Below are 27,984 nucleotides of genomic sequence, written 5' to 3' on the forward strand. Positions count from 1 at the left end.
TTGTTCATTTGTTTAAGAAGGGAAATAGGTATAAGCTACAAATTATAGGCTGGTGAGCCTCAAGTCAGCGGTAAGGAACCTATTGGAGAGGATTCTTAAGGATAGAATTGATTCAAATTTGAAAATAATGGGCTAATTAGGGACTGTCAGTATGGCTTTATCATGGGCAGGATATCCTACAAATATGATTGCGTTTTTTGAGGTGACAAAGTGATCGATGAGGGTAGAGCTGTAAATGTTGTCTACTTGGACTTTAGTAAAGCATTTGACACAATCTGCCACAGTAGGCTGATCCAGAAAATTAAGATACATGGGATCCATGGTGATGGTAGTTTGGATTCAGAACTGGTTTACTCATAAAAGAAGGAGGGTAGAATGAGATTGGAGCATGTAGACAACCTTTCTGCTTGTGCGATCCCGGATTGTGGGTGATTCTATTTGGATGAGTTCTCTACTGAATCTGCATACAATTTTAGACTCAATATATTGTGTGGGTTGGCTGGATATCGAATGCTTTGGAATAGGAACGAGCGCTTTCATTTTGATCCTTGTCTATGATCAATTTAATTCTCAATAAAATTGTCTGAGATAATTTGTATTTTCTGTTACTCCTTCTCACCGTTATTTAAAGGCATGGCTCTCAACTTCATATTGCAAAACAACTTCAAGACTGATGCAGGTGCTCGACCAAATGCACGCAAGATTGGCGTTCTCATTACTGATGGCAAATCTCAAGACGACGTTATCCGTCCTTCTGATACTCTGCGCAACATTGGAGTGGAACTTTACGCTGTTGGTACGTTAACTTGTCAAGTAACGCAGAACCACAGAGAAAGGACCAGAAAATAAATTGGACATTCTAGGCATATTAAGCCATGCAGAATATATAACAGGCCAACCATCTCTGAGTTCAACAATCAATATGATATTCTTCTCACCAGACCAATTCCAATTTTATGCCACTGATTACCTCAATCTGACACTTTAATTCCATATTTTTTTGCAATCTGAATTAAATTCTCTAGCTGCTTGAACTTAAACTCATTTTCTTGATTGTGTGTCCAATAACATAGCTATTAAATTTTCACACAATTAAGTTAAACCTTAGAATGTTAGATATAACTTTACTATTATTGGTGGATAACAGAATCTGCCCATCAACCCATAATCCCAGCTAACAGTATTTCTGAGGGATAGGCTGGGGGAGGCTGTGTGGAAGTGAAGACAAACTATGAGAAGATACAGGATGCAACGGGGAGAGTGTCTGTAGAGAATTCCAGTTTGAGGGCAGTTTGGAGAAATAACACAGTCGGCCTGTAACATAGACAAGATGAAAGCTGGATTAACAGGAACTGCAGTGGTATAAGGAAGGGAAAGACAACAGAATGGCTTTCAGTCAGCAATGATGATTTTGAAGTCAGTGTGCAGGACTTATCAGTACTTGCTGTTTTTTTCTGATTCTGATGTATTTTCTAGGTATTAAGAATGCTGATGAAGCTGAATTGAAACAGGTTGCATCAGATCCAGACAATATCCACATGTACAACGTGGCTGATTTTGCATTGCTGGTCGATATTGTTGAGGACCTCAGCATAAACCTCTGCAACAGTGTGAAAGGACCAAGTATGAAATATCTTTCAATTGTTTATTTAATAGGCTTTGTGCATGGCAGTAATATCAAAGGATCTTTTGACTATATCTTAATAGCTTAGCATTTCTTTTTCAATTTTTGAATGTTTATCCATCTATCTTCTGAAAGTTTGCATTGAAACTGTTTCCATTACCCTCGCAGAGAAAACATTCAAGATCATAATAACTTTTTGCTTTGAATTATATTCTCTTCATCTCCCATTGCTTTTAAAATATATCAAATGGGGCAGGGTGACAGTGGTGTAGTTGGTCGAAACCAGGGTTTAATCCTGACCTTGGGTGCTGTTTACGTGGAGTTTTTACATTCTCTCTGTGACTGCATAGATTTCCTCTTGGTGCTCTGGCTTCCTCTCACATCCCAAGGACAAGCAGGGTTGCAGGTGAATTTCCCTCTGTAAAATGCCCCTAGTGTGTAGGGAATGGATATGAAAGTGGGATAACATAGTAATAGTGTGAAGGAGTGAACAATGGTTACCATGGACTTGTTTGGCCGAAAGGCCTGATTCATGCTGTTTCTTTCAATCAATTCAATCAATATCAGCTTCCCAATACTCACAACTAAGTTGTATAAACAAACCAACACTACCAATGAGTCAGAGAATTATGGTGATCATTTCTGTAGTATTCCCTAATTGACATTTCCACTACCTACATGGTTTAATTTCCGAAGATGAAGTCAAGTACTGTCCCTTCGCTTGTACGACTACCATTCCATTTTATCAAAACCCCATATAAATTGGACACCCCCATTAAAAGTCAGGATTATTGTCCTTGGGGAAAGATAATAATTCTAATGGTGCCAGTTTCTTCAACTAACTGATTCACAACACCCCTGTTACTGTACATACAAGTTACTTGGATTTTCACCCATTGTGAAAATGATGTTCCTCTCTATCTTGAGGACTGTGTGTGTGTGCAGTGTGCATTTCCAAATCTCCATATTGGATTGAGGAGATGAAATGGAAGTGAAATGTAGCATTACCCATGCAAGTCGCCGGTTCACTGAGACTTTCATTCTACGTAATCTTCTATTGCAATATTTGCCCTCACCCTTTGCCTTAGTTATAGTCGTTTGTGCAACATCTAAATGAAGATTAAAATAATAATGGTGAATCAGGAGGTTAAGTGTCACGAAGGCTAATTGGTATTGAGAAGATATGGATGCCCAGTTAATTCAGAAGGAACAAAGAAAGCAAACATTCCCCTGGATGGAGACATATCTCTTTAATTTCATACTTCCGAAAGGAAATGCAGAAATAAATTCAATTAATTTGGCATTTATCACAGCTCCAGGGCAACAACAACACATTTTCATTTATGAATTAGTCAGTATTGAAATGTCTTGAAAGTGGCAATCAATTTCTCACGAGCAGAATCAGATAATCTGCTTTACTTGATGAATAACTCTTCCCTGGCCATTATAAAGAATGCATCTGAAAATGCCTTGGGAACTTTAATAAGACCTGAGGGAGCTGATGGGGTTTTCAGTTCAATGACTCATTTGAAACGTTGCTTAGTGCATTCTCCTTTTAGTACTACATTGTGATGCCAACCCAGAACAGAATGTAGTCCTACAGAACAGAAACAGGCCCTTTGGCCCATCATGTCTGCACCGTACATTGAGTACCCAATATACCAATCATATTTCATTCTCTAGACTTTCCCATTAACTTCCCACAGATTCTATCACTCAGTTGCATTTAAGCAATTTACAGTGACTAATAAACCAACCATGTCTTTGGAATGCAGATGGAAACTATGGAAGCTAACGTGTACATATGGGCAAATTTCCCACCGCAGTCAAGGTCATGATTCAACCCCTGTCGTTGGAGCTGCAAGGATAAACCTCTGCAACAGTGTGAAAGGACCAAGTATGAAATATCTTTCAATTGTTTATTTAATAGGCTTTGTGCATGGCAGTAATATCAAAGGATCTTTTGACTATATCTTAATAGCTTAGCATTTCTTTTTCAATTTTTGAATGTTTATCCATCTATCTTCTGAAAGTTTGCATTGAAACTGTTTCCATTACCCTCGCAGAGAAAACATTCAAGATCATAATAACTTTTTGCTTTGAATTATATTCTCTTCATCTCCCATTGCTTTTAAAATATATCAAATGGGGCAGGGTGACAGTGGTGTAGTTGGTCGAAACCAGGGTTTAATCCTGACCTTGGGTGCTGTTTACGTGGAGTTTTTACATTCTCTCTGTGACTGCATAGATTTCCTCTTGGTGCTCTGGCTTCCTCTCTCATCCCAAGGACAAGCAGGGTTGCAGGTGAATTTCCCTCTGTAAAATGCCCCTAGTGTGTAGGGAATGGATATGAAAGTGGGATAACATAGTAATAGTGTGAAGGAGTGAACAATGGTTACCATGGACTTGTTTGGCCGAAAGGCCTGATCATGCTGTTTCTTTCAATCAATTCAATCAATATCAGCTTCCCAATACTCACAACTAAGTTGTATAAAACAAACCAACACTACCAATGAGTCAGAGAATTATGGTGATCATTTCTGTAGTATTCCCTAATTGACATTTCCACTACCTACATGGTTTAATTTCCGAAGATGAAGTCAAGTACTGTCCCTTCGCTTGTACGACTACCATTCCATTTTATCAAAACCCCATATAAATTGGACACCCCCATTAAAAGTCAGGATTATTGTCCTTGGGGAAAGATAATAATTCTAATGGTGCCAGTTTCTTCAACTAACTGATTCACAACACCCCTGTTACTGTACATACAAGTTACTTGGATTTTCACCCATTGTGAAAATGATGTTCCTCTCTATCTTGAGGACTGTGTGTGTGTGCAGTGTGCATTTCCAAATCTCCATATTGGATTGAGGAGATGAAATGGAAGTGAAATGTAGCATTACCCATGCAAGTCGCCGGTTCACTGAGACTTTCATTCTACGTAATCTTCTATTGCAATATTTGCCCTCACCCTTTGCCTTAGTTATAGTCGTTTGTGCAACATCTAAATGAAGATTAAAATAATAATGGTGAATCAGGAGGTTAAGTGTCACGAAGGCTAATTGGTATTGAGAAGATATGGATGCCCAGTTAATTCAGAAGGAACAAAGAAAGCAAACATTCCCCTGGATGGAGACATATCTCTTTAATTTCATACTTCCGAAAGGAAATGCAGAAATAAATTCAATTAATTTGGCATTTATCACAGCTCCAGGGCAACAACACATTTTCATTTATGAATTAGTCAGTATTGAAATGTCTTGAAAGTGGCAATCAATTTCTCACGAGCAGAATCAGATAATCTGCTTTACTTGATGAATAACTCTTCCCTGGCCATTATAAAGAATGCATCTGAAAATGCCTTGGGAACTTTAATAAGACCTGAGGGAGCTGATGGGGTTTTCAGTTCAATGACTCATTTGAAACGTTGCTTAGTGCATTCTCCTTTTAGCACTACATTGTGATGCCAACCCAGAACAGAATGTAGTCCTACAGAACAGAAACAGGCCCTTTGGCCCATCATGTCTGCACCGTACATTGAGTACCCAATATACCAATCATATTTCATTCTCTAGACTTTCCCATTAACTTCCCACAGATTCTATCACTCAGTTGCATTTAAGCAATTTACAGTGACTAATAAACCAACCATGTCTTTGGAATGCAGATGGAAACTATGGAAGCTAACGTGTACATATGGGCAAATTTCCCACCGCAGTCAAGGTCATGATTCAACCCCTGTCGTTGGAGCTGCAAGGCAGCACCTCTACCAGCTCTGCCACTAGTGTGCCCTGTGCTGGGCTTCTTCCTCAAGTGGAACGATGCCAATGGAGAGAATGCTGTTTTTTTAAAGATTTTTTTTGCTTCTGTCTTTATGCGATGATCTCATTAGATATTAATGCTGACGAAATGTCTTCAAAAACAGAAGCTGCAGTCTGCCATATTTTATCCTGACTGACATCCATAAAAAGAATATCTGTGTTGCATTTAGAAGCTTTTAAGCCTGTTATCCGTGCCATATCTGCATCTTCATGGATTAAAGTCCAGCTTCTGAGAGGAACATTGTTGAATTTTCTGATGGGAAAGCAGAATCTTGTTACTTCACGATTTCCATGGCAGGATTTACAGCTTGTCTTAAGTTCCCTGTATTAAAAGCAGTTTGCAGACTGGACTACATCAGAATCCCTGTGTGAGCACAGAGTGCTGGTTTCCTCTGGGGAAACCAAAGGGGGAGGTGGGTGGAGGAGGGGAAAGAAAGTGGTCGGGTGCCAGAACCTGCACCTGTGCTCTTCAAGTGGGGCTCCATTTTTTTTTTTACAGAAGCCAATTCATCGGTTTCTTGTTTCTGTCAAATTTCAAGTCTTAAATCACAGCCTAAGAGGCCAGAACAGGCTGCCAGCTAGCTAAGTGTTCCGAGCTGCAGTTTGAATGTTAGATAATTCTGGACTTCAGTGGAAATTGGAAACACATTGGAGACCCAATGTACATTTGACTCCTGCACAGGGTTGATATTGAGAGGATGTTTCCGCTTGTGGAACCTGAGATCACGTTAAAAATATATTATTCACCCAGTCCAGACAACAATGAGTTTACATGCTTCCTCTTGGGGTTTGTGCGGATTTCAACCTCTTTTCCTTAAAGGTTGGAGGAAATGGGAGTCTTTAAATATTTTGATGGCGGAGGTTGATCGATCCTTGATAAGCATGGAGGTGAAGGAATGTAGAGTTCTGATTGCACTCATATCATTGAAGATTGAAGGGTGGAAGCAGGCTCAAGGGGACAAATGGCTTCTTCCTGTTCATAATTTCCATTGGGCCCATGGACATTCAGTAAGTGAACAAGCCAAAGGATACATGATGTATCAGGCCCTTCAGCTTCACATCAGCCAAATTAGGATCACTTACATTCATTTAACAGGCATGGTTACAGGCGTAATGTTCTGTATATATTCTTCTATTTTGCTCTATACTCAAGCTATTAGAGTCATGGAATCATAGTCACACAGCACAGAAACTGGCCTTTTGGCCGAACTCATCCATTGCAAACAGGTTTCACAGCTGACCTGGTCCTATCTGTCTGTATTTGGCCCCTATCACTCTAAATCTCTCGACATGTACCTATCTAAATATTGAGTCATATGTTGTCTCAAATTTATTGACATATGACCAGGGCAATGTTACCATGAGGAGCTTAGGAGCTGCGTGGTTACAAAAGGCTAGTTTAGCCCTGGGGCTGATGTAGATGGAAGTTGAGGTGGGAGAGGACAATATTGACATTCTATTTCACCATATCATGAAAAGGGAGAAGGGCTTGGAAAAACTGATGAAAGCTGCTGGATTTTTTCCTGAGAATGCTTGGTGTACTAATGTAGAGTGGGCAGTGCACTGCCGATTCCACACATTGTGTCGACCATGATAGTAATTAGCATTGACATATGGCAATATCGTGGGAACTGGTCCATTCTCCAACGATGATGTTCATCACTTCAAAGAACAGAAGGAGAAATATGCAAAGTGAAAATGAGAGCTGCCTCTAAAGAGGAACTGAAAATTTGCATCATACAATTTGCAAAATGCTTGAGAAAATCACGAAGAATTTCCCATGATTCGATGTCTGTACCGGAATGAACTACAAAGAGGGTTTGAAAGACCCAAGCTCCATAAATCTAGAGATATATTTAGGGAGCTATCCCAATATATTAGTAATAAACCCAGCATATTATTTTGACCAAGATCATCAGTGTGAAAAATATATTTAAAATAAAATCTTGGAAATTATGTCATAATTGAATGGGTGTTGGTGATAAAGTTCATTTTCATCAATGTGGTAACTGGTAAGGATATTGTTTAATATCCATTCAAACCCTTAGCAAGATGGAAGTGAACATTCACTTTGAACTGTTTGAGTAACAAGGTAGTTCCATGGGGTTTTGCCCAGGGATCTCCAATGATTTGTCTGGGTGACAACATAAGAATACTGATACATTATAAGTTGGATGGTGCATAATTAGGAGGAGAACTCGCAGGTGACGATGTTCTATAACCTCCCGCTGTCGTCATTCCTAATGTTGCATGTCCAGAAGTGCTATTGTGATTGTTTGGCAAGCAGAGGCAATTTTTGGAAGGATCCATCAATAGAGCAGGGAAATCCATGAGGCAGGTAGAATGGCAGTACTGGAGCATGTCTGACACGTGTTAATATCTAATGTTGTAGGTAGCGTGGATCCCCCCAGAAACCTGGTGACTTCTGAGGCAACCCATGATTCCTTCCGTGTAACATGGGATCACTCCGACTCAAGTGTGGATAGATACAGAGTGGAATACTACCCAGTGAGTGGAGGCAAAACTGAAGAGGTGAGTGGCTTCCTTCCATGTGCATTGTGTGGGTTTTATAGCATAATAATTAACTTCCCTGACCAGTAACTAAAGGACTGGGTTATTAATATGACATATTTAACTTGAATCCCGCCAAAGTAACTATGGAATTTAAACAACAGAATGGCACCAGGAGAGGCAATTGTGCTATGTACAAAACAGAGATGTGAGAACACTATTGTGTATGCAACCAGTAAACACTGAATATATATAGACCAATACTGAAAATGTAAAGAACTTTGCACTGTTGCACTGTTTTCTTCTATAAGATATATATATATATTTCAAAACTAATTTTGTTCATAAATAAATAAATAAAGAATGATTATAAATGCAAGGAAAAATGCTGCTGGTCAGTATGAACCACACTGCAGTGAGGTGGGGTCAGATTTTGGGCGGTAATATAAATAAAATTGTTGTTGTTGGCTGATGGCAATCCGCAAAACTGGCAGCAACGTCCGTGCTTCTATGTGTGCAGATGTTCCAGATGTATCTACTGTCTGCATATGTAAAACCATCAGCATTTGAGTGTGAGTTCAGAGATGAGGTGCTTGTAGTGTGGAATCAGGTTGGACTGAGTGCCAGAGCAATAATTTAAGGGGATTTGCTGTGATTTGCTGTTAAGGTCAATCGATGTTAATTATTTTAGTGTTTCTGAATTTTAAGAATATTTCAATACATTCAATGGTTTCATTTGAACCAAGAGCTGTGGCCTGAATGGAACACTCGATATTTGTGTGGCTTATAGGATGCTGTTATACTGCAGCCCTGGCCTGCTGACACACTATGACTTTTGAACCTTCTAAAGAGTGCTCTAATCTCATACTTTCATCTTATATTTTGTTATGATGGCCATTTGGTCCATTATGTCTGTGCCTGCTTTCAGAGCTATCACATCAATCCCATTCTTGCCCCTTATTTCCATGTAACCTACTCATTCGGGGTCATCTGCAGTGGCCAGTTATCTAGCAACCTCTCTGGGCTACGGGAGGAAAATCATAATTGCAAGGAAGAATTCATGTGGGCATAGGGACAGTGCCCAATTTACACATGGATCGATCTGTGCATTAGTTGAATCACCCACAACACTACCATGTATCAATTTAGGGTAGGAAAACTGCTATCAAGCATCATCAGAGGGCAGAGGTGAATGTAGGCAACTAGCGACTGCAAGTTCTGGACCTCTTGGACAATTGCTATTCTGGGATAATTAAGAATGGGACTGGGATTAGATCTGCATGGCCAAACAAATTGAAATTATGAATTGGGTTAAATGAAATGGATATTTAATGCGGTGATGCTCACATCCTTTAGCAAGTAAATAAATATCTGTCCATTAAATACATCTATTTCAAGAGTTAAGGAAATAAACATAAAATTGGATTTCGACAGGCAATTGGCATTAGTTGAAGGCAATGAAAGTTTAATAAATAAGAGGTCAAACTGGGATTAGTTGTGGATAAAAATGTTTTTTTTTTTAATTTATATTCCTTTGTGTGCATGCCTAGAGTTAAAGCGAGGAAAAGGGTAATAATTTGAAATTTGTAACAATATTTCAGTCTCAAATACTAGCGAGCGTTATGGAAGTTGGGTCTACAGACCGAGTAATGCATGTTGAGAGTCTATGCTGGGATATAGATGTAGAAGTTCCATATTCCCCGCTGGATAAATTACCAGGCAACCCTCATTACCGAGTCTCCCCTCATTTTCAACAACACTCTGCAGGCAATATTTTGCTCTTAGGACCATTGCAGTAGGAAAGTTCCTCTATGGTGTGTCCAAAATTCATATTCTGCTTCAACTCACTGGGCTATTGAGTGATCTGTTTTGATATTGTAACTTACAATCCAGATCATCTCCATTTTCTATCACAATTGAATGCTGAAGTTAATGGGATTTTCAAATCAGAAGAAATGCAGGTTGGAAGTCTGAAATAAAACCAGAAGAGTGCTGGAAAAACTCAGCAGGTTGGGCAGCATCAATGGGGAGAGAAAAAGAGTTAACGTTTCAGGTCGACGACCCTTCATTAAAACACTGCCTGAATGTTGAACTTTGACAGCTTATTCTATTTTTATTATTAATGCAACTGGAAGTGTGAGCAAAGTGGAACCAACTCGAATACTTGTAGTGGGAAATTACAAAGAAATAAAAATGAGCATAATAGAAGTTGTAGTGGGCCATCTGGTTCCTTCAGCCATTAACGCCATTCAATAAAATCCATGGTTGGCTGGAGTTCATTTTACTGCCTAATCCCCATTGTTTGTGATCCTTTGTGGTTTAAAAATCTACTTAAGCCTTAAATATATACTTAGTATTCCGGCATCCAATTCTATGAGCTAGAGAACTTCATAAATTTACAACCATCCATGAGAGGAAAGCTCATATCTTGAGTCTATGCTACCTAGTCCCAGATACTCTCCCACTAGAAATTACTTCTTACATTTCCCCTATCAAGCTCTATCAGATTTTATATTTCACTCAGATAATTTAGCTTCACAATTGTCCTAATTTTATTTTATTTGTCACCTTTTTGATCACTCAACCTGTCCATTTAATTTGCAGACATTTTGAGTCCACATCACAATTTCGAGATGATGTAAGGTCTGAGATCCACCACCGGCGGTACACAGAGTATTGATTGAATTCATACATTTCCTCATAACTCCTCATACGTTTCCTCATTCTGTTCCATTTTGTTTGTAGTTTGTTTGTTTTTTGCACAAAGTCCGCGAGCATTGCCACTTTTCATTTCACTGCACATGTCGTATGTGTATGTGACGAATAAACTTGTCTTGACTTGAAAAGAACTTCTGCAAATGCCCTGCAGACTATTAATCACATTATGATATTATTATGATAATAGGCTAAGTATTCAGTTCATGATGCAACAGTTCTACCTCATGTGAGTTTTCACCATTATTAAGCTCCTTTCCTCATAGCACTGTCCCATCCACGTTATATTGCAGCAGAGATAGAGCATATGCAGTCAAGAAAGTCAAGAATGTTTTATTTGTCATTTGCACCAGATACGAACTGGAACAATGAAATTATTTGGCTTTCAGAGACTTGGGCTCTTAGAAGCATTGAGAGAAATGTCTGTGGAGCTTTCAGGAAATGAGCCTATTGGGCAGCATCTTTAGTAGTCAACTCCAAACTGCCTAACATCAATAAATAACACATTAGCACAATTTTGTGAAATTTCTTTCAACGCATTAATCCACATTTCAAATAGTTTCATTAAAAAAAACTGCAGACACAAGAATTCCATGCAGTTGTATTGGTTATTAATATCATGTTAGACAAATTCAAAAAAAGTAGCTCTGTGTGGAGTGGGCTTGATGAATTATACAGCCTTTATCCTGTCTATGCATTGGTCGGGCTCTTTTGGTTTTCCATTTGTACAGTGATGTGGCAACATGCTTTTTTAGGTTCTAGTTAGTGGAAGAACCAAGACTACGGTGTTAATGAATCTGCAACCTGACACGGAATACGTGGTTAAAGTGTACGGATTGTTGGAAGGTGAAGTCAGTGAACCACTTGAGGGAGCTGAGATGACATGTGAGTCAACTACTTTATTCCTTCTTTTATTCCCATGGAGTATCGACCCAAACTATACAATCTATCTGTACATAACTAAAACTCTGATCTTGCGCGTTTTTTCTATTTGCGCATGAACGGTATGTGACAGCACTACGATTTTTTGCCAGGTTACTCACCGTTCTTCTGTGCTGCGAGTGCAACAAACTTCGTTCTGATCAGTGGTATATTGTAAAAGTTATCGAGGCTTAAATATCTTAAAAACGGAGTTTGAGTAACACACACACACACACACACACACACACACACACACACACACACACACACACACACACACACACACACACACACACACACACACACAATGCAAACTGGTCCAATCATCAAGTCAATGGGATCTAAACCACAGCTAACAATGAATTACCTGTGGAGGAAGGAACTGCAGATGCTGCTTTTTATGGATGGAGGGAGGGAGGGATGGAGTTACTGAGGATTGGTGAAAGGAGAGGGAGTGATTGGGGAGGGGAGGAGGAGAGGGGAAAGATCCTGAGGAGGAGGGAGGGTGGGGGGGATTGTGGAAGAGGTAGAGAGGGGGAAAGTGGGGGAGGTGAGGAGAGTGGGGGAGGAGGGGGAAAAGAGGAAGAGGAGGGGAGGGAGTGGGGAAGGTAGGGAGAGGGGAATAGAGGGAAAGGAGGGCAGTGGGGAAGGTCAGGAGGGATCGTGGGGGCATAGAGGAGGTGAGGAGTGGAGGAAAGAGGGATAGGAGGGAGGTGGGGAGCGGAGAAGTGTTATTGAAGGAGGGAGGGAGTGACTGGGGGTAGACGAAAGGAGAGGGAGGGAGAGGTGAGGAAAGAATTGGGGAGGAGAGGTGGAGAGTGGAAAGAGGGAGGGTGAAGAGGAGGGGGACGAATTACTGGGCAATGAGGGTAAATGAGCCGTGCTTGCTCAGTTGAGGGCTATGCGTGAGTGGTGCAATATTGTGTTAGGGGGTGGGTTGCATTGGGGGAACGGGTGAGTGGTGGAATATTGCATTGGGGAACGGGTCCCACTTAGTCTAGTGTTTTCGTATAAGAGAGTTCCTTCCTTCCACAGGAAAGCAATCTAATGACCATTCTTTGCACTGTCTCCTAAGTAGTTATAACCGTTCTTTAATAAAATAAAATTGCACTCCAGATATGATCTCACCAATTCATTGCACAGTTGCTATTATGCTTCGTTTTTCTTGTAATGAAGGCCAATGTTCCATGTACCTTCCAAATTAGCCCCTGTTATCTGTCTGCCAATTTTCTGCATATTTGGTGCCAGGATCATTGCACCTCTTTGAATACCAAAACTTAAAAACTTTACACTGCCTAATTAATGTTCTGCTTTTCGGATGTTCCTTCCAAATTCAATCTCACATTCTGGCATCATTTTGGTACTTCATACATTTACATTCCTTTACAGACTATCTATTTCCAGCACACACTTTTATGAGTCATCTGCAGGGCTTACCAGGCAGTGGTGGTGAATAACCTTTCAGGAATGAGCATATTTACTCACTCTCCAAACAACTTTCTTGTCTGCCTTTTAATAGTCGATGCAAATACGTTATTAAAGTTATTGTTTTTTGGGCATGAGAGCTGTTAGATGTTCAAATCAACACCTTCATAAGATGTTCAGTGCATGGATCAACAGCCAAGAACATTGCTTGTCTCGTCAATTCAGTCATGGAGTCTTAGTCATGCAGCATGGAAACAGGCCCTTCAGTCCAACTTGCCCACCATGACCAAGATGTCTCATCTGCATTGGTCCCACCTGCCTGCATTTGCCCATATCCTTCTAAACATTTCCAATCCATTAACCTATCCAAATGCCATTGTCTTTTTCAAATGTCTTTAAAATGTTGTGAGTCTGGAGATATTGTATGGTCGTCAGGTCCTGATTTTGGTTTTCAGACTGGTTTCAACACCAGTTTGCAAAGAACTGACACCTGATGTTGAGAACAGCCAGGGTTGCAGTTCAAAGGCATAATTGAGCTGCATTGTTGGAGGGTGTAGAGGAAGCTTGCTTTCATGGTTATACTCAAAGTAGCCACCTGCCCATGAGTTTTAGTCCCTTGGTCTTATTGTAATGGTTTTTGCCTGGCAGATAGTGATCCCCTCTTGGTTACAGAAATAAATTGGCCATAGGTGTCCGAAGTAGGTATAATTCCCAGATATCTTCACTTTAATGAGCTAAAAAAATCAAAATTTTCAGATGTTTGCCTGATTGTAATTTTTCAATTTTTTTTGGCAGTGTCCATCCCTTCTGTGAGGGAAATTAATGCCTATGACATTACTCCAACCACGATGAAGGTCAGATGGAATCCCGTGGGCGGAGCCACTGGGTATACTCTACTTTATGCACCAATTGACGCTGCCCCGTCTGCTGAAAAGAAAAAGGTATTGGAAAACACTTAAGCAAAATAACTGGATTCTTCAGTAGCAAGTGCCAGTTTTAATCATAATGTTATATAGCGTGGAAACAGGCTCGTCAGCCCAACCTACCCACACTGACCAACATGTCCCAGCTACACTAGTCCCACCTGCCATATCCCTCTAAACCTGTCCTATCTATGTATCTGTCTAAATGTTTCTTAAACATTGCAATGGTACCTGCCTCAACTACCTCCTCTGGCAGCTCGTTCCATACACCCACCACCCTTTGTGTGAAAAGGTTCTTTTCTCTTAGTTTCCTGTTATAATCTTTCCACCCTCACCTTAAACCCATGTCCTCTTCTTCTTGATTCCCCGAGATTCTGGGAAAAGACTTTGTGTGTCTACCTGATCTATTCCTCTCATGATTGTGTATGCCTCTATAAGATCTCCCCTCATTCTCCTACTCCAAGGAATAGAGTCCTAGCCTGCTCATCATCTCCCTATAGCTCAGGCCCTTGAGTCCTGGCAACATCCTTTAAAGCTTCTCTGCATCTTTTCCAGTTTGACAAGATCTTTCCTATAACATGGTGCCCAGAACTGAACATAATACTCTATATATGCAGCCTCGCCAATACCTTATCTAACTGCAACATTTTATACTCGATACTCTAACTGATGAAGCCCAATTTGTCAAAAGCCTTTTAGACAACCCTATCTACCTGTGATGCCACTTTTAATTATCTATGTACCTGTACTCCTGGATCTCCCTGTTCTACAACACTCCTCAGAGCCCTACCATTCGTTGTGTAGGCCCTGCCCAGGTTAATCTTCCCAAAATGCAACACCTCACATTTCTCTGTATTAAATTCTATCAACCATTTCTCAGCTGACTAACCACCCATTAAGATCCTGTTGCAATTTTTGATAGCCATCTTCATTATCTATAAATCCCCCCGCTTTTTGTGTCATCTGCAAATTTGCTAATCATGCCATGTACGTTCCATCCTAATCTTTGATATAGATGACAAACATCATTGGACCCTGCACCAAACCGAGGCACACCACTATTCATAGACCTCCTGCCACCGCCACCCTCTGCTTCCTTCCATGGCCAATTTTCTATCCATTCAGTTTCTCTCATTGGATCCTATGGGATCTCTCCTTCCAGGACAGGCTACAATGTGGAACTCCTTGCTGAAATCCTTATATATACAATGTTTGCAGCTCTGCCTTCATCATTCCTTTTGGTTACATCTTCAATGACGCCACAGATTCATGAGACACGACCTCCCACGTACAAAACCATGCTGACTATCCTTAATCAACCCTTGTCCAAATATCTAAATATATGTATATCCTATCCCTCAGCCCTATCCAGCCCTTATCTAAATATATGTATATCCTATCCCTCAGAATACGCCTTGGTAACTTTCTGACCACAGATGTTAAGCTCACTGCCCTATTGTTCCCAATCTTTTTCCTGCAGCCCTTCTTAAATAGTGGCACAACATTTGCCACCCTCCAGCACTTTGTCTGTATTTTATGACAAATCGTAAATATCAACCAAGGCTCCTGCAATTTCCTCTCTAGCTTCCCACAGTGTCCTCAGATATATCGGACCATGACCGGGAGTTTTGTCTACTTTCTATTTAAACTTATTTCTTTTAATTGTCATTCAGATAAAAAAAATTTCTCTCATTCGCCAAATCCCCTTATTTGTTTGTACATGAGGTAAGAAACAGCATATTGTTGATTCCCAAAATGTCAGCCTTTATTCCAACATTCCAAGGCTAACATTTATTGCTAATCCCTTGATTGCTCACACACATGTTGGTGCTGGTAAACATTTCTGGCTGTAAGAAGCAGTTAAATGTTAATCACATCAGCATCTGACCAGAGTCAGTTGTAAACAAAATTGTACAACCAAAGAACTGCAGATGGGTTTATACCAAACATAGGCACAAAGTGCTGGAGTTACTCAATAGGTCAGTCAGGTAGCATCTCTGGAGGAACAGGATAGAAATGTCACCTATCCTATACATCCAGATGTTGCCTGGTCTGAGTTATTTGAGCACTTTGTAGCTTTAAGTTGCAAGCAAGACTGACTTGGTTAAAATGTCAGCCTTTCTTCTCTGGAGGATATTACAGAACCAGATGAACGTTTACAACAAACTAGCAGCTTCTAGATTGTTTAAACTAAATTCAATATATATTGGAATGTAGCAATTTCACTAGTTTATTGGTTTAGGCTTCTGGGACACGTCGAATAATGTAACCATTATTTTCTTACATAGCAGTTCATTTTGCTTGCTTTATCTCTTCAATTCTTTATTTTTTAACCCATTGCTTTCAGTTTTGAATAAATGACAGGCTTAGAAAGTTATTCATTTGTTTGATTAATGTTAAGATTATTGTATAATTGGCTGATCCAATACAGTCTATTGTTGATTGAAAACATCAGCTTGTATTTAAAAAGGCTTGACAAATTAAGGCTTGTGGAAGGTCTAAACCATCTTGTGTTTGTGTATATGTAATCCATGCCAGAAAAATTGCAAAGGGTGACACAAATGGATTGCAGCATTGCTTTAAGGCGCTGTGGTTGAGCAACGTTATAGTCAACATGCAACCTCCAAGACCATTCTTTACAAAAGCTTTTCTTTCCTGAAACTCAGTCACGTCAATGTGCTCCAGTCTCCTCTGCTATTTCCAAAGGTTCTGAAAAGAGTATGATGAATTCTATTTCTGCTCTACAGGTGAAGTGGTGTGTGGAGCTACAACAGGAAGATAATTTCCTTCAATCTCAGCATTGACCAGTGTTAATTGTACAGTCATGCCATATGGAAACAGACTGTTTCAGCCCACTGATTTCATGCTGACTAACAAGCATACGATTACACTAATCCGGCACTAATCCCACTTTACAATCTCTCAATGACTTCTCTAGTTCTACGTCTATACTGACCGATAAAGGACGGAAACAATGAAAAAAAAACTGGAGGCATTGGCCATTTAATCCTGCTGTACAATTCAATGTGATAATGGCCAAGCCTTTATTTCAATAGTTATTCCTAGTCCTTCCTTATACCGCTTGATATATTTTGGAAAGGATGAAAGGAAAGTTTACCATTGCTGCCCATAACATAAGAAAGGTTATTGAAGATATTCAAACAAGCATAGGTAAACTACACCAGACTAGATTTGATTTTTACCTCAAGCTGAGCAAATGATTCAATTCCTACCCCAAGCCTTATAATTAATGTAACACTTCAGTTCCAGTTGGTGTACTCAAATCCATTCATAAGTTTAGTGCTCTTGAAGTGGCTATTCTAAGCTATGGGACATGCGAAGCAAAACCATATTACACTGAACTTTTTTCCGTTCTAGAAATCAATGATCTAGTGAGGACATTTGATATATTTTAAGAAATGTTCACAAACCACATCGGCAGTCATTTTTCTCCCATTATACATAGGCTGAAGCAGTAAGCATGTAATTAGAAATGTAGAGGCAGCCAAAAGCAACACTTATATCTCCAAATCATCCCTTTTTATAGCTGGTAATGTTTTGATAAACATTGAGTGGCTCGTATAACCATATAACAATTACAGCACAGAAAACAGGCCATCTTGGCCCCTCAAGTCTGTGTCGAAAATTTATTTTTCCCTAGTCCCATCTCCCTGTACTCAGACCATAACCCTCCATTCCTTTCCCGTCCATGTACCTATCCAATTTATTTTTAAATGATAAAATCGAACCTGCCTCCACCACTTCCACTGGAAGCTATTCCACACAGGTACCACTCTCTGAGTAAAGAAGTTCCTCCTCATGTTACCCCTAAACTTTTGTCCCTTAATTCTCAAGTCATGTCCTCTTGTTTGAATTGTCCCTACTCTCAATGGGAAAAGCTTATCCACGTCAAATCTGTCTATCCCTCTCATCATTTTAAAGACCTCCATCAAGACCCCCTTAACCTTCTGCGCTCCAAAGAATAAAGCCAAGCAGCATCTGAATAAAGACCTAACTTGTTCAACCTTTCTCTGTAACTTAATTGCTGAAACCCAGGCAACTTTCTACTGTACTCTCTCTATTTTGCTGACATCCTTCCTACAATGAGGTGACCAAAATTGTACACCATACTCCAGAATTGGCCTCACCAATGCCTTGTACAATTTTAACATTACATCCCAACTTCTATACTCAAGTTGGGATGTAGTATAGCATTTAATAATTAACTATTGTTGAAGGAGGTTGGATTCTGATTGTAAAGAAAAAGTTCATAATCTACTTTGTTTGAGCATGGAGTGAAGGCTTTCCTAGAGCTTTAGGCATTGGATAATGCCAATGGCAATGAAAGGTGAGCTCGGAGTTGAGTTGTAGTTTGTGTCATGTTATCTTACGAAACATTCAAGCAGTTTCATTCATCGCCTGCTGGTTGAGTCACAGCATAGTAACTCCCCACATTCCCTTAAGAGTTATACACCTGTAAATACTTTGCAAATTGAATCATTTCCTTGGCTTGTAACATGTGAAATAACATATAAATCAAAAGGACTCACCAAACATTAGCCATGCCATAATTGAAAATCAAAAATGGCGTAGATGCATTGAAACATTTACTGAACTGTCAGAGTGCCGCTCACACGTCCTGGAATATGTCACATGCACCACATTTGGTTTGATTCGTATTTCATTAGGGAAGGTTGGAGCCATTGAAAGAATATGGAGGGCCGCCATGGAGTTAATATAATCTAAATAATTTGCACCTTCACACTGTGAATGATGTTAACTGTTGGACAACAAATCAATGGGGAAAGTTCCTTTCATCTTGGCTTGTTGGCAGAGTTCAGTGGCTTGGTTGTGGGTCACAAGCTTCTTTTGGAGATCTGAGGAAAGAATCCAAACGGACATTTACAAGCCATTGTTGAGGGAGTGCCTCACCATTAGTGATTCCATCTTATGGATGTAATATTGAACTGAGATGCCATCTGTCAAATGAGATGATTGAAAAACATATCATGGCACTAACTTGAAGAAGAGCAGAAAATTCTCTACAATGTCCTGCCCAACATGCCTCACCAGATTATCTATTTTCAAAGCATTTTATAGTTAACTATTTCAATAAGTTAGATGAATTGGCACAGATAGCAACTTATGGGCATGACCTGGTGTCCAACTCCTGCTCCACTGTTCTTGTGCATAGTCACTGTTCCATGTGATAGCCAGGCACATGAATATCTCACAGACAAAGACTAGATTTTCTGATATTTTAAAAAACCACAACACTGAAGATTGCGGAAATCCAAAATAAAAATTGAAAATGCTGGTAATACTCAGCATGCCAAGCAGCATCTGTAGAAAGAGAATTTAAATTAATATTTCAGATCAGAGACCTTATGTCAAAACTTACCCTAGTTATGGTCATTTAGCGTTAAAAGATTCTTACAGCAAGGCCAATATGAGGTAAAGATTTAGGATTGATACATGTTATTGTATCATCTTTGAAACCTCAAGTAATTTTTGCAGGAAAATAATTTGATTTAATTTACAGATGCTTTAAATTTTCTCTTGCAGATTAATATTGTCCCTGGCGTCCATGAGGTACAATTGACTGACTTATTTCCAAACACTGAATATACTTTGACAATTCATGCAATGCATGGTGACATTCCCAGTGATCCACTGAGTACACAAGAAGTTACCTGTAAGTTACTTTTGCAATACTTCCTCCGCAGCCTTGTAGAATTATTTCCTGTCATGCTTGTATCTGAACTTGGTTGAAAACGATTCTGACGGAAAGTTCGAAATTAAGAGGTTGAATCCATGTTGGCAATATTAAGAACAAGTTGTTGTTTCCAAATCAAAATAAAAACCTGAAGATGCTAGAAACCCGAAAAAAATATAATGCTGGAAATACTCAGCGGGTCAGGCAGCCTCTGCAGAGTGAGAAACAGAGTTAATGGTTCAGGACTGATGAAGGTTTTCCAATGTGAATTGGTAACTTTCTGTCCACAGCAAGTGAATCTGTTTGAATTGTACCATATGCCCTTTTAATAGATAACCCCAGTCAAGAAAGCAGCTTCAGGTTTCAGATGAGGAAATTCACTTTGTAATAGAAACATAGAAAATAGGTGCAGGAATAGGCCATTCGGCCCTTCGAGCCTGCACCGCCATTCAGTGTAATCATGGCTGATCATTCAAATCAATATCCCATACCAGCCTTCTCTCAATACCCCCTGATCCCTTTAGCCACAAGGGCCACATCTAAGTCCCTCTTAAATCTAGCCAATGAACTGGCCTCAACTATCTTCTGTGGCAGAGAATTCCACAGATTCACCACTCTCTGTGTAAAAAATGCTTTTCTCATCTCGGTCCTAAAAGACTTCCCTCTTATCCTTAAACTGTTACCCCTTGTTCTGGACTTCCCCAACATCGGGAATAATCTTCCTGCATCTAGCCTGTCCAACCCCTTAAGAATTTTGTAAGTTTCTTTAAGATCCCCCCCCCCCCTCAATCTTCTAAATTCTAGCAAGTACAAGCCGAGTCTATCCAATCTTTTTTCATGTGAAAGTCCTGACATCCCAGGAATCAGTCTGGTAATCTGAGCAAATAACAGAAATCCAGTAAAGAGCAGTGTAAAAGATTGAGAGAAACTGGAAGGTGAACTTAAGAATTGGGCAGAGTGAGGTAATCCATCTGCATCCAAGAATAATACAACTCAGAAGAGGTATAATAGGAAAGTAGGCGTTTAGAATTGTTGCAGGCAATACAATACAATACAATACAAATTTATTATCATTTGAGCCCCAGTGAGACTCAAACGAAATGTTGTTTCCACAGCCATACAAACAAAGACACTGTCTTACAGATATACACATAATTAAATTCACACAAACATCCATCACAGTGAAGGCACTGTGATGGAAGGCAAGTCTTTTCTCTCCCCTGTTCTCCGTGTCTCTCCCGATGTCCAAGCCCCAGGCGGGCGATGATGAGTCCCACGGCCATTTTAGGCCGCGCGGGGCGATTTACGGCCCCGCTCCTGGTCTGAAAGTCCAAGGTTGGAACCCCCACGGGCGATGGTGAGTCCCACGGCCATGAAGCCGTGCCGGGTGATGTACTGTCCCGGTCCGGGTTGTTCCAACCCCGTGACACCGGCTGGAGAAGTCGCGTTGCGGGAGCTCCGGGAAGCGGTCTCTCTCTCTCCTCCCAGACCCGCGAGCTCCCGATGTCCCAGTCCACCGGACCTGCGGCTGCGTTGCTGGAGCCTCCGAGCCCCAGGAGTCGAGTCGCAGCAGCGAGTCACCGCCGCTCTCCCCACGCTCCGAGGCCGGCCACCCCCGACGATGGTGAGTCCGCAGATCCGCAGCTCCGCCGTCTCCCGAGCCCCCGGGTCGTTCAGGCTGGAGGCCGCTCCACGGTGCTAGGCCCCAACGACAACCGAGACCCGACAGGGAAAAAGTCGGGTCTCCCGGACAGGGAAGATTTTTTAAAACAGTTTTCCCCCCCCCCCCCCCCCCCCCCCCCCCCCCCCCCCCCCCCCCACCCCCCCCCCCCCCCCCCCCCCCCCCCCCCCCCCCACACATTTACACATTTAAAAAATACTATTAAAAAACACCAAACACTACATTTAACTAATCACCAGGAGTAATCAAAGGCTAATGGAAAGCCAAGCTTTATAATGAGTGCACTATCAGATACACTTAATGGAGTGTCAGTTGCAAATCACAATGTATTTCCAACAAATTGGGGAATTTCATTTGTTATGGATTTTTTAAATATATTTATTTCAGAATTAAATGTTATTTTACTCTGACAAGTAAAAAAGTTGAAAATAAAATATTTTGGAAAGAAAATGACAATGGAAAGGGGCATTGCAAAGGAACTGATGTCATCCTAGAGTTTTCATGTTGTCACACTAATCCTGCTTCTGTACCAACATCTGGTTTGATTTGTTCACAGTAAAGATATACTCTGAGGGATTTAAACCTGCTGAAAAAAAACAGTCAGAATTTAGACCCGAAACAGAATCCATCAAGCATTATTTTTGATTTATTTTTCACTTACTTTATAGAGGTTCTGCACCTGATTTTGTCTGTTGACTTCTTTTGTTCAATTCTCCTCATGTAGTGCCTCTGGGTGAACCCAGGAATATTCGGTTTTCTGATGTCAGCCACAGCACCATAAGAACTCATTGGGATCCTGCACCAGGCAATGTTCTTAATTACTTAGTACGATATGGTGAAGTGGGAGATGACGCCACAAAGGAGGTGAGCTTACTTTTCCATTGCAAACTTAGCATAAAGCAGTTATTTTTTTTTAAACTCTAAGGTCATTTGAGTCTCTCTTTTTAAAAATTCCTATAAGGGTGAGGGCATCATTGGCCCTGGCTGTACCGAGCTGCTCTTAAACTAAATGGCTTGCACAGCTGTTTCAGAGAGCAGTCAACAAGGCTTTGGAAACCTGAAATTCAATCCACAAATGCCTCAGGAGGTATTAGAACAAGGTCAAATCCAGGGAGCCAAAGGGCAGGTGGGGCACTGACCTACCCCACCCGATCCTACCTCGGTAACGGAACACCACGGATCGCATTTTGCGTTTCGTTTCTTGCAGTCTTTTTTTAATTTTACTGTCTTGCAGAACCTATGTGTAATATATGTATAATTTATGTTTTTGTATGATGTCTGCCTATGATGCTGCTGCAATCAAGATCTTCATTGTACCTGTAACTCACTGTACTTGCGCACATGTTAGTAAACTCAATTTTAATTGACTTGATCTCAGTAGATGATATTCAAACCACTACTGCACAATAGTATAATAAAATGAAACCATTATCTCGACAGTTTGTATCTGATGAAGTAGGGGTTGTGCTCATATCACCAAAAAGAAAAAAATTCACCCATTCATATGCTAGTATTGTTGGTAATCATTAATCTTCTCCTTCAGCCACCAAGAGTAGTCTTGTACAACTGAGGGACTGGCCAGAGAGTATTTTATGGTGAACTGCATTGAGGTGGGGCTAGTTACATGTGCAGGATAGCAAGCATCTTCCTCTAAAGAATGTCATCAAATTGGCTGGGTTTTTATGACAAGCCAGAAGTCTAGCAATATAAAGTCATAGTCATAGACACAGATACAGCTTGGAAACAGGCCCTTCAGCCCAACTTGCCCACACCAGCCAACACGTCCCCGCTACACTAGTCCTACCTGCCTGCGTTTGGTCTATATCTCTCCAAATCTGTCCTATCCATGTACCTGTCTAACAGTGTCTTAAATGTTAGGATAGTCCCTGCCTCAACTACTTCCTCTGGTAGCTTGTTTCATACACCCACCACCCTTTGTTACCCCTCAGATTCCTAATAAATAGTTTACCCTTCATCTTAAACCTTTGTCCAATGGTCCTTAATTCACCTACTCTGGGCACGAGATTCTGTGCATCTACCCGATCTATTCCTCTCATGATTTTATACACCTCTATAAGATCACCCAACATCCTCCTGCACTCCATTGAATAGTCCCAGCCTATTCAACCTCTCCCTACAGCTCAGACCCTCTAGTCCTGACAACATCCTCGTAAATCTTCTCTTTAACCTTTCCATCTTGACAACATATTTCCTCTAATATGGTGCCCTGAACTGAACAAAATACTCTAAATGCAGCCTCACCAATGCTTTATATAACTGCAACATGACCTCCCATCTTCTATATTGAATACACTGACTGATGAATGCCAATGTGCCAAAAACCTTTTTGACCACCCCAGCCACCTGCGACTACAACTTCAAGGAACAATGCACCTGCACACCTAGATCCCTCTGCTCTGCAAAACTCCCCAGAGCCCTACCATTTACCATGAAATGCTCTCAATCAATCAATCAATCAATCAACCTTTATTGTCATCTTGCAAGCAACAAGTACAGTGCAAAATGAAAAGACGTTTCCCAGTGAATAGCGGAGCCTCGCACATGAAATTTAAAACACTTCTCACATAATAACACTAAAAAAAACAATCCAGTCCCTGATGGAACAGAATAAATAGTTAAAATCAGGTAAAAAACACAATGTTAAAAACAGCGGGCTGAGCACACAGCCTTGAGGGGAGCCGGTGCTCAGCATGATCGAGCCTGAAGTGTTCTTGCCAACACGGACTGACTGCGGTCTCTCTGTGAGAAAGTCCAAGATCCAGTGACACAGGGTGGTGTTGAGGCCCAGCAGGGTTAGTTTCTCCACAAGTCTCTGTGGGATGATGGTATTAAACGCTGAGCTAAAGTCAATGTACAGGATTCTGGCGTATGTGTTCTTGTGTTCCAGATGCGCGATTACTGTGTGCAGCGTGGTGGAGATGGCATCCTCTGTAGAGCGGTTGGGGCGATAGGCAAACTGTAGGGGATCTAACGATGAGGGGAGGCTGGCAGTAATGTGGGGTTTCACCAGGCGTTCAAAACACTCTCTGGCAAGTCCCTCAGTTGTACCTACCATGAGTAGGTCCTCCCCATGTTTGACTCCCCAAAATGCAACACCTCACATTTCTCCGTATTAAATTCCATCAACCATTCCTCAGCCCACTTGGCCAATCAATCAAGATCCTGCTGCAATTTTTCACAACCATCTTCATTATCTGCAAAACCACCCACTTTTGTATCATCAGCAAACTTGCTAATCTTGCCATGTACTCGATGTTCTCATCCAAAACATTGATATGGATAGCATATTTACTATCCATATCAAAACATTGATATGGATAGTAAACTCAATTTTAATTGACTTGATCTCAGTAGATGATATTCAAACCACTACTGCACAATAGTATAATAAAATGAAACCATTATCTCGACAGTTTGTATCTGATGAAGTAGGGGTTGTGCTCATATCACCAAAAAGAAAAAAATTCACCCATTCATATGCTAGTATTGTTGGTAATCATTAATCTTCTCCTTCAGCCACCAAGAGTAGTCTTGTACAACTGAGGGACTGGCCAGAGAGTATTTTATGGTGAACTGCATTGAGGTGGGGCTAGTTACATGTGCAGGATAGCAAGCATCTTCCTCTAAAGAATGTCATCAAATTGGCTGGGTTTTTATGACAAGCCAGAAGTCTAGCAATATAAAGTCATAGTCATAGACACAGATACAGCTTGGAAACAGGCCCTTCAGCCCAACTTGCCCACACCAGCCAAACACGTCCCCGCTACACTAGTCCTACCTGCCTGCATTTGGTCTATATCTCTCCAAATCTGTCCTATCCATGTACCTGTCTAACAGTGTCTTAAATGTTAGGATAGTCCCTGCCTCAACTACTTCCTCTGGTAGCTTGTTTCATACACCCACCACCCTTTGTTACCCCTCAGATTCCTAATAAATAGTTTACCCTTCATCTTAAACCTTTGTCCAATGGTCCTTAATTCACCTACTCTGGGCACGAGATTCTGTGCATCTACCCGATCTATTCCTCTCATGATTTTATACACCTCTATAAGATCACCCAACATCCTCCTGCACTCCATTGAATAGTCCCAGCCTATTCAACCTCTCCCTACAGCTCAGACCCTCTAGTCCTGACAACATCCTCGTAAATCTTCTCTTTAACCTTTCCATCTTGACAACATATTTCCTCTAATATGGTGCCCTGAACTGAACAAAATACTCTAAATGCAGCCTCACCAATGCTTTATATAACTGCAACATGACCTCCCATCTTCTATATTGAATACACTGACTGATGAATGCCAATGTGCCAAAAACCTTTTTGACCACCCCAGCCACCTGCGACTACAACTTCAAGGAACAATGCACCTGCACACCTAGATCCCTCTGCTCTGCAAAACTCCCCAGAGCCCTACCATTTACCATGAAATGCTCTCAATCAATCAATCAATCAATCAACCTTTATTGTCATCTTGCAAGCAACAAGTACAGTGCAAAATGAAAAGACGTTTCCCAGTGAATAGCGGAGCCTCGCACATGAAATTTAAAACACTTCTCACATAATAACACTAAAAAAAACAATCCAGTCCCTGATGGAACAGAATAAATAGTTAAAATCAGGTAAAAAACACAATGTTAAAAACAGTAAACCAATCATAAAAAAATGTCCGGGGCCGCTGATTTGAGTGGCCAATGCCAGTTATTAAAGTGTCCGTGCCAGCCGCAGAGTCAAGTCAAGTGACTGTGAGTGCAGAGTGACTGTTTAGCAGCCTCACAGCCTGTGGTAGGAAGCTGTTTAGCAGCCTCGTAGTCCGGGCTTTGATGCTTCGATATCTCTTGCCTGATGGCAAGAGATCCAGGTGTGTGTGGAGGGGGTGCAGTTTGTCCTTGGCAATTCTCTGTGCTTTCTTCAGACAGCGGCTCTGGAACAGTTCTTGTACCGAGGGTAGGGAGACGCCAATAATCCTCTCTGCTCCCCTCACTACCCTCTGCAGAGCCTTCCTGTCCGAGCAGTTGCAGGTGCAGTACCACGTATTGATGCAGTACGTGAGTACAGACTCCACCGTGCCCCTGTAGAAAGTCCTGAGGATGTTGGTGGGGAGTGAGGCCTGTTTTAGTTTCCTCAGGAAGTGCAGTCGCTGATGGGCCCGTTTGACGGTCCCAGTGGTGTTCCTGGACCAGGTGAGGTTGTCCGTTATCTGCACACCGAGGAACTTTATGCTCTCCACTCTCTCCACTGCAGTGCCACTAATGTTGAGCGGTGTATGCTCTGGCTGCGCCCTCCTGAAGTCGACAACCATCTCCTTCGTTTTTTCGACATTCAATTCCAGGTTATTTTTGCCGCACCAGTCCACCAGTTGTTCTACTTCCTCCCTGTACCTTGTTTCGTCATCTCCACTGATGAGTCCCACCACTGTAGTGTCGTCCGCGAACTTTATGATTTTATTGTCCCTGAATCTGGCAGCACAATCATGTGTGAGCAGTGTGAACAACAGCGGGCTGAGCACACAGCCTTGAGGGGAGCCGGTGCTCAGCATGATCGAGCCTGAAGTGTTCTTGCCAACACGGACTGACTGCGGTCTCTCTGTGAGAAAGTCCAAGATCCAGTGACACAGGGTGGTGTTGAGGCCCAGCAGGGTTAGTTTCTCCACAAGTCTCTGTGGGATGATGGTATTAAACGCTGAGCTAAAGTCAATGTACAGGATTCTGGCGTATGTGTTCTTGTGTTCCAGATGCGCGATTACTGTGTGCAGCGTGGTGGAGATGGCATCCTCTGTAGAGCGGTTGGGGCGATAGGCAAACTGTAGGGGATCTAACGATGAGGGGAGGCTGGCAGTAATGTGGGGTTTCACCAGGCGTTCAAAACACTCTCTGGCAAGTCCCTCAGTTGTACCTACCATGAGTAGGTCCTCCCCATGTTTGACTCCCCAAAATGCAACACCTCACATTTCTCCGTATTAAATTCCATCAACCATTCCTCAGCCCACTTGGCCAATCAATCAAGATCCTGCTGCAATTTTTCACAACCATCTTCATTATCTGCAAAACCACCCACTTTTGTATCATCAGCAAACTTGCTAATCTTGCCATGTACTCGATGTTCTCATCCAAAACATTGATATGGATAGCAAACAGTATCAGGCCCAGCACCGAACCCCGATGCACACCACTAGCTAAAGGCCTCCAGTCCAAGAATCAACCTTCCAACATCACCCTCTGCTTCCTTCCATGAAGCTAATTTGCTATCCATTCAACTATCTCTCCTTGGATCCCATTCGATCTAACATTCCAGGGCAGCCTACCATGCGGAAACTTGTAGAATGCTTTGCTGTGGTCCATATATACAACATCTACAGCTCTGCCCTAATCAACCTTTGTGGTCACGTCTTCAAAAAACTCAGATTTATGAGACATGACCTCCCACGTACAAAACCATGCTGTCTATCCCTAATCAGCCCTTGTCCATCTAAATGCGTGTATATCCTGTCCCATTAACAATATTACAATTCTAGATTCCATAAACAGGAGACAAACTTGAAGGTGAAATGTGGATCCATTCTCCAGGGCTCTAGAGAGTTTGAATTCAGCGATTGGAATAAAAGCGATTTGGAAACAAAAGTCTC

General features: G+C 41.3%; 1 protein-coding gene across 5 annotated transcripts in view; it reads left to right on the plus strand.

Moving 5' to 3' along the window:
* The window catches only part of LOC129699402 (collagen alpha-1(XII) chain-like), a 246,614-nt gene that overhangs the window by 87,187 nt on the left and 131,443 nt on the right, over window positions 1-27,984 (plus strand). For all 5 annotated transcript variants that reach the window (XM_055639133.1, XM_055639131.1, XM_055639134.1 and 2 more), the window contains 7 exons: window positions 632-796; window positions 1,477-1,623; window positions 7,841-7,980; window positions 11,430-11,559; window positions 13,816-13,961; window positions 19,509-19,638; window positions 22,065-22,204. In XM_055639133.1, the coding sequence (XP_055495108.1) occupies window positions 632-796; window positions 1,477-1,623; window positions 7,841-7,980; window positions 11,430-11,559; window positions 13,816-13,961; window positions 19,509-19,638; window positions 22,065-22,204 (998 nt within the window). The remainder of the gene's footprint in view (window positions 1-631; window positions 797-1,476; window positions 1,624-7,840; window positions 7,981-11,429; window positions 11,560-13,815; window positions 13,962-19,508; window positions 19,639-22,064; window positions 22,205-27,984) is intronic.

Source organism: Leucoraja erinacea, chromosome 8, assembly GCF_028641065.1.
Source record: "Leucoraja erinacea ecotype New England chromosome 8, Leri_hhj_1, whole genome shotgun sequence".
Taxonomy (NCBI): Eukaryota; Metazoa; Chordata; class Chondrichthyes; order Rajiformes; family Rajidae; genus Leucoraja; species Leucoraja erinaceus.